At 33.3% G+C, this 8,721-nt stretch overlaps 1 protein-coding gene across 1 annotated transcript; it reads right to left on the minus strand.

Moving 5' to 3' along the window:
- Window positions 1–5,632: 5,632 nt before the first annotated feature.
- LOC106763892 (U-box domain-containing protein 21-like) lies at window positions 5,633–7,273 on the minus strand. The gene has a single exon (XM_014648064.2). The coding sequence runs from the start codon at window positions 7,076–7,078 to the stop codon at window positions 5,774–5,776; it is 1,305 nt and encodes a 434-aa protein (XP_014503550.1). The 5' UTR covers window positions 7,079–7,273; the 3' UTR covers window positions 5,633–5,773.
- Between the last annotated feature and the right edge of the window lie 1,448 nt (window positions 7,274–8,721).

Raw genomic sequence — 8,721 nt, forward strand, 5'->3', positions numbered from 1 at the left:
GAGAATCTTACTTTACATGGTTGACTTTACGTTATATAATTTGAAAATCTTTTTATGAAAACAAATATATTTTGGACTGTGTAATTTATAACTTTATTTTAAGTAAAAAAATAATTTGTAGCTTGTGTAATTTAAAAGTCAGAAATGACATTTGTAGTGTGAAATCTATAATGGAAAAGTGAAATTTAGATTCTACAATATAAAATTTTCTTTTATGCAAAAAGAAAAATTGACTTTCAGATATTATAATAAAAAAATAATAATAAATCTTAATTATGCAAATCAAAAGTTAAAAATGACTTTGGATTATATAATTTTTAATTTTTAATTCTTATGCGAAAAAAAAAAACTTTTAGATTATATAATCTATAAGTCATTTTTTTTTTCATAGACTAGATATTAGGATGGCAAATGAACATTATTGCTTAAATTTGTGACGAAAAATTCTTGTATAAACTGAGTAAGATGGACATGAATAATATTTTGTTATTGTTTTTAAATTAGGTATAAAGACAAGTATGTAAATATTTGTTTATCTCTCTTTTCTATACTCATCTGTGTTATCATACCAATTTTTGTTTTAAATCTTTACAAAGACAGAACAATTTGTTGGATGTCTAACTTTTACAAGTACACATATATATATCACACTTTGATTTTCTTTATTATTTCATAATTAAAAAAATATTTAATTAATTTTTTAGAGTTGAATATATAAGCAATTCTTTTGGATGGGAAAGAGGCATCTACAACATGTTATGATGAAGGTAAACCTCGGGTCGCACAGTGGGTAAACATCGGGTCGCATGTTGGATGAAGGTAAATAGGACACAACTTAATACATCAGCATAAGTTCCACTCTATGTTGTGTCTCTACTGTCCAACGCTAGATGTTTGATTACCACGAGCCACTCTCTATGATACCGACGCTTAACGGTGGTAAAGAGGCATTCAATAGTGTGGCCTCTGTAAGGCTTTATTTCAGCGACAAATAGGTGATCCTCAATGCCACCTAGACTTCATAAACTCCCTTTTTTTGTTGTTTTTCATGCTTCTCTGGGTTGCCAAGCTTTTTGATTTAATAGAGGGTCTTCCTATCACTAAATTAGATATAAAAACTGAGGATGAGTTGTATAATTTGATTAGTGTAATCCAAAATGTAATTATTTAAAAAAGCAAGATAAAATTGATGATTAAGATGGTTACAAACTAGAGAAAAGTTGATTTTGTTCATAAAATGTGGCTAAGATAATGGTAAAAATTAACATTATCATTAAACAACTTTGTTTTTATATAATTAAGCAACTTTGTATTTATATGATTAAACAACTTCTTTTTCATTTATACATCTATTTATATAACATGAATACCAGTCCTAATGTAAGTCTACATAACTGGTATTAATGTCCATTAACTCTACAAATGTTTGCAACCTACTAACATAAGAAGATGACCACGCCCATGCCTTAGGGTAACAATGGGTAGACGATATGACATTCACCATTGGTAAAGGAGAACCTTATTGTAGGTAAACTTATATAAGATAAAATTAGTAACTATAACTTATTTTATAATGGAACAAAAGAATAATCACATTACGTGCACAAAAAGATATCCATTAATATGTGTTACACATATTAGTCGATGTTGTCTTATATCAGAAGATGGTGTACTATGTAGTGGGATGATAATAATATTTTGACGATGTGACAAGAAAACTAAGATGACATTATATCGATTGGAAATAATGAGGGTTCATGCTTTGTAGAACTTTGAGATCAATGAATTTTATTCTTTTGTTCACCTTTTGTTTTCACTTTATGCATTGGAGGTACCATTAATGTCATAATAGGACAAGAAATTTCAAGTAATTTTCGTTTGGTTGGGCTTTTTCCTAATGTCAACTTCTTTGAAACGATTGAACACCATATCAAGTTCATTTTGATTGCATAACTCTGCCTGCGATTCATTTGATGAAATATTTGAAAAGCTCAATCTAGTCCACATGATATGAATTTCAGCCAGAGGAATAATCCCATGGTCACATGATGCTAATTTAAAAGCACAAAGGTAGACCGTATGTTCATTTGAAAATGCATCTAAAACTTCCACTATCAAATTCTATATGTTTCACTCAATCAAACTCCTGAGCAATGAGTTCCAAAGCATATTTTGATACACGTCCAATAAGTATTTCATATCTACTTGCTTTAAAAGCGTTACTCTTAAGATTTCGACTTTTTTCAAAAGATGCCTTTATCTTATTTTATTATAGGATGATGACGTTATGAATTACATCCCAACATTAACAAAGGTTTCTCATATTGCTTCACACTACTTTCTTCAGGCTCTTGCGAACAGACTCAACCCTGATAAAAATGACATGAACAATATCATAAAGCATCTAACAAAAACAACTAAATAAAATAAGATTAAAATATACTTGTTTGATGTTGTGTTTCCTAAATGCATAACTGGGTTTGTCCAGGTCTTTAAAAAGTGTTTCTTATACAGAATGATCCAAGAATCATTTACATATTCAAAAAATAAAAGCCATGAAATATAAGCATGATGAAGGCGATCAACGTAATCAATAAACATTGATTCGTGTTCATAATCCATGACATTTTTTCATGCTTCCATGACGACATATCATGCCTCAACAGAATTGACTAGTATTTTGAACTTGGCTTGCACATTTTTCTGAATGTAGAAGCGACATAGGAGATGATAACATTCAAGGAATACATTGTCAATGACATTTATCAAAGTTAGGTCTTTATTGCTAACAATGACCTATGAATAGCCCTTATATGTAAAAAACAATCCTCTTAGTCTTTCCATAGCCCAAATGAAATTATTTTATCTTCCACTTGATAAGAATACAAAGGTCGTTTAAAAAGTTAACCTTGTTGATGTGACCTTAACTATCTCAAGCAATGACAGCCAATATTTGTTGGTTTTGTATGTGTTATCCATCAACAAAACAATATTAAATGCATTCAACAATTTAACTACATTGGGATGTGTCCAAAAGAGGTCACTTACCACCTTAGATTCATCGAAACATCTATTCCAATAGATGTATTTATCATGTTCTAAAATCATCACCAATTACTGTAATTTAGTTCTTGAATCTTTCAATGATCGTTTATAAGTATATCTTGCATTATATACTTGTTTGATTGTTGTCACATTGCAATCATTATTTTCTTTGAAAGTAAGGATAATGTTTGTACACTTCATTTGACTCTTAGTCATATCAACAAGCAATGACTATTCAGTAGAATTTAAATTCTCAGCAAAAGGGTGACGAACTAAAGTCTGTGTTAAATCATGGTTATGATTCACACATTACCTTTAATACTCACCCTCTCCATTAGAAATTGATTTACCTCTCAATTTAAAAAGAGAATTACATTTTCTTGTGTCAGATATACTAGGATGAACATCATATTTTTATTTTCTATACTTTTCACTCCTTAAACGTCTTCCTCTCATATTGACCATTAGTTTTATCATATCTTATAATGATGACAACAAAGCCAAGATAAAAAACAATTCATCAAATCCAAACAATTAAGTCATCACATGTGGAAAAAATCTTATCACTTGTAAAATTATTTGTGTAATCTCCCTCACACATGAAAAGAAAAATTTAATATAAAACTTGAATTTACTTGTGAATCCAACAAATCTTTCATCTTATAATATAACCACTTATAACAACATCATCATCATTGAATACCTCACATCTACAGTAATAATAACAATTGGAGATCAAGAAATTATTAAAACAAAACAAGTAAAACAAATTAAAAAAAAAAAAAAAGAGTACCAAATTTTGAAATCTGATAGAACTGTTCATCAAATTTCGAAATCTAAAGAGATTATTATCGAGTTTTGGAATTGGATAGAAGTATTTATCGAATTTCGAAATCTATAAAAAATAAATACCATATTTCAAAATCTGAGGTCAAATTTCAAAATGGTAATTTCATATAAACCAAATCTTGAAATTCAATAATTTTCTAAACTGAATTTCAAAAACTAATAAATTTCCTAAATCAAATTTTGAAATTCAATACATACAAAATATAATAAAAATAAATATAAATTTTAAATGGAATAAATAGAAAATTCCAAACCAAACTTAACTAATAAATGAACATGATGAAATAAATAAGAAAATGAACAAAATCAGCTGACTAGAGCAAAGCGAGGTGGAGATGCTAAAAATATGAAAACATACCACCAAAGAACCAGAGAGACGAGAAAAGAAGAAATCAGGTGAAGGTGCATGAAATATAGAGATACAATAAATACATTTTTATAAACAGTAATTAGTGTTTATCTAATTCCTTTTTATTTTATACATATGTTTATTGAAGGACATTTCTGTCAACTTGGAAGTGCAGGTAAAATAAAGTTAGAGGTGCATATGAAGTTCCCTTTTAGGAGTTATGAAAGAAGCCATTTAGGACCAAGAGTGCACGACCCAAAGAAAAAACATTCTTCTTTACAATTTTTTTCCTATATTCAACCTGACCATTTCTTTTTACACCTTTTTTTTCTTCTACACTCCTAATATACCCATTTTACCTTTAATTAATTTATAATAAAATATGAAAAAGTTTGCATGACCCTCTTCTTCATTCTAGGGTGGAGTGGGATCTGGTATGTGTTTCAAATTTGACCATTCTAAAATATGTATATTTGAATTTTTTTTTGAATTATACAATGAAAGACAAACATGTATTTTAAATTTTCCAAATTTGTAAGTATATTTTGTTCCCTCGAAAACGAAAGTAACTCCAATGGAAGCTACTGCACAGAAGTCTTACTTCCTTCTCATCTTTAAAAAAAAATCTAAAATAGTTGAAATTCGATACTCATTTTTGCAAAACAAAAATTACTTAATTTTGGTCCTTCAAAATTTAAATTATGATGCTTTTAACCTAAAAGTCTAAAGTTGTTGGCGAATGGCTGATGTTATCATAGACTGCAAGACTATCATGTGTACGATTGATCAACAATAAGATTTGGTTCCATCTAAGCCTCAAATTTGATTCTATCAAAATCGAACTCTAGTATTTTTCGATTGTGTATATAAATAAGAAGATACACAAATTTATTATTTAAATTGGATGTTAATATTTTATGTGAGTTAAATAGAAGTAATTCATGTAGATGGAGTAACAACTTCATCACGGAGTTCTATTAGCTAAATGATGCATCTTTCGATAATTGTTCGGCGATATTTTAACAGCTAATTAGAAGTTTCCTCTATCATGCAATCCATAGAGACGCTTCTATATGCGAAGTTGGTAGATACTGGTTCCGGAAAATCGTTAAAACCATCGAATAATGTCTTTACCTAATAAAAAATGACAGTCAAAAAGAAGAGTTATATCAATATATGGACACTTGATGCAGTTTTTTAAACCACTGAAAAATATTCAATTATTTTTCTGAAAATTAATGGAATAGCCTTAAGAAACCCTAAACGAACAATCAATGCTTGTCAGGTTATATATATAAACCGAAACATTTTTTTATTGTAGCTCTGAATTTGGGAATTATTACAAAAAGCTTTGAGCATCTCCGTATGTGTAAAATGTAAAACTTGCTTAAAAAATGAATTTCAAAACTTGAATTGAGTGTTAGAGATACAATTTGTATCTTCCGTATGAGAGTGTGTGTGTTTGTACAATATCCTGTTTCTACAATATATGGCCTATACAAAAGGGAATTCGAAACTGGTAAAGATGAATTAGAAGGGTTTCTTCAAGTGCTTGAAATCCAAGGAGGAGTCCACACACTCAGCTTTGCTCCTGCAACTATTCAATGATTTCAACAACTCAGTAGCTTTCTCTTTGGTGCCCTCAGCACAACCCACTTGCAACAAAACAAGGAGTTTATGAAATACACCAATTTGAAGAGCCTCAACCAACATCTCTTCTTCTGTCTTGTCACAAACCTTCCAAAGAACCGAAACAGCAAAGCTGGAACTCAACTCAGATACCCTCAAAAGCTTCTTAATCACAACAGGCAAAGTCAAAGCGTTACTTTTAGCCATTTGCAACCCTTGTTTAGAATCACAAAGACAATCCAATACCCCCAAAGCCTTCTCACACACCCCTTTCTCAGCATCAACAAGAACCTCCAGCAACACCGAAACCAAACCCAACTCCACCAATCTCTCGCAACTCCTACCCCTATTACTTGATGAATTAACCAACTTAAAAATCGTTGACAAGCATGCCTTCGAGGAAGCACTACCAACTCCCTCCTTAACCATGTTAACCAAAGCTTCCAAAACCCCTTCACATTTCACCAACGCCTCAACACGCATTTCCTTCAGCAACAAAGCAGCGTTCTGCCTTGTCGCCGATTGTTTACCGTTCATGAACCAAACCATGCAACCAATACAACTCACTGACCCCAACACGGATCTACCATCTTCTGAAAGAGGACGCATCCACGTCAACGCCCCCAGAATCTCATCCAACACAACCACGTTCTTCTCAACCACCCCACGTGAGAAAATGTTAAACGCATTAGCCAGTGCTAGAGCAGCACCGTTGACCACTATGCACCTCTTGTTCCTCTCACTTTCCTTCCCCCACGCCTTAATCTTCCTCACCAACTCCACACACTTGTTCTCGTCCCCGTGCTGCGCCGCCGACAGGATTTTCGTACACGTGTCAGCAACCTCGTACGGAGACACGGGGATCCGAGGAGTGGGGATCCGTTCGATCCCGTAGGAACGGTGCTCCACGCACCAATCCTGAATCATCCTCCGAATGGAGTGGTTCGGGATCATCTCGAAGCTGTTCAACTCCGTCTTCGTAACCGGGCACGTGCGGTTCCCGGACTCGATCCACTTCTCGATGCTGTCTCTGTCGTAGGTTATCCCCGTGGACATCGTCACGGGGTCTTTCATCATGTCCAAGGTTACCGGGCACCGGAAGTGGGTGGGGATCGCAATCTCTATCTCCAAATCGCTACCGGAACTCAACTCTTTCCCCTTCCGAGCACGCCGGAACACTCTCCCTCTGGTCCACGACAATACCATTTTTCTTCAACGGTAAAAATTTACGATTTTTTGTATGTATGTTTAATGGGCAGATCTAATTAGAAAGGTTGTATATGGTGAATGTGATGGGGAAAAGAAAGGTGTGTGGTTTGGGTATATATAGTGAGGGGTCAAAGGTAGCGTGATGAGACCGTGAGAGATGAATAGTTGAAGAAGAATGCGTCAAATAAAGGAAAGAAAAATAAAAAAAAGGGTGATTTTTATTTGTTTATTTTGTGCGCGTGTGTGTTAGGACTTATAGGGATTATAATTTGAACGTTGAACGTTGAAAGTTTGAACACAGTGACTGGGAGCTCGAAGATGTTGAAACATATGTTATTTAGTTAATTGATTAAAGTGAGGAAATAAAGTAATAGTAGAGGAGTAGTTGGTTGAGGTTGAAGATGAAGTTTGAACGGCGTGGGGTGGAGTTGACTGGGACTGAGTCAACAAGGTCGGTGTGCTGACTTGCATTCCTTTCATTTTTTGCATTTGCAATTTGCTGTTGCATGCATTTTTCTAAATGTTTCTCTTTTTGGCTTTTTGTAGTTGTAACTTAGCGTTTTTGCTTTGATAATTTGTGGCGATGGCGTAGGGTGAGTCTACGAGTGCCTGCGTGTGCGTGTTTGATTGAAGTTGTCCCCGCCGCTTACGGAAACATGGGTCGGTGTTTATTACTTTTACCAAATTCTTTTCATTCAACTCAAACAAGGTGGGTACTGCCACTTCCTACTGTTCTTGCCATCGCGGAAGAACATGCTTCCTTTTGTTGTTTTGCACGCGTGTTTGATATTTTGTTTTCTAAAACGTGTTAGAACAATTATAAAAACTACTACTCCATGAAAAAACCAAGATTATAAACGTTATTAATAACGCCTATAGTGACATCTCTACATTGAAAACGAAAGTAATTTTAAGATTATTAGTTTTATTTCAATGCAAATAAATAAATATATATATGAAAAACTAAAAAGAAAAGAACTATAAAAGTTAATCATTATAAAAAAAATGCTATAATATTTTAATTTATGTCCTCAACCTATTCGATTCATTGAATAAACAATTTAATAAAAAAAAATGTAAATTAAAATAAATAAACTTTCCCAAACATGTTTTAACTATAGATGGGTTTAGTAGACTATCACTAGTGCAAAAACGCTATTTAACGTCACTCCTTAGACGTCGGTTAAGGGTAAGCACGACGTATATTGATGACCGGTGGCATTTTCGTAAATAAGTTGGTCATATAGACGTCAGTTAGAAGGTGCCCCGACGTTTATAATATTTTACACGTCGGGACCCTTCCTAACTGACGTCTATATGTCTGACAGGTGGGTGAAAAGTCATTTATTTCAGTCATATAGACGTCAGTTAGGAGGGGTCCCAACGTCTATATGACGGAAATTAATGGCTATTCACCTACCTGTCAGACATATAGACGTCAGTTGGGAGAGCACTGACTTCTAAAGCACTTTAGACGTCTGTTACTCTGGGAACCGACGTCTACACCCTGAATCCAGAAATTTAAAAAGTCACTTTAGACGTCTTTTACTCTGGGAACCGACGTCTAAACCCTGAATCCAGAAATTTAAAAAGTCACTTTTTGACTCCATTTAGACGTCTGATCCCGCCACTCCGACTTC

Source organism: Vigna radiata, chromosome 6, assembly GCF_000741045.1.
Source record: "Vigna radiata var. radiata cultivar VC1973A chromosome 6, Vradiata_ver6, whole genome shotgun sequence".
In the NCBI taxonomy this organism is placed as follows: Eukaryota; Viridiplantae; Streptophyta; class Magnoliopsida; order Fabales; family Fabaceae; genus Vigna; species Vigna radiata.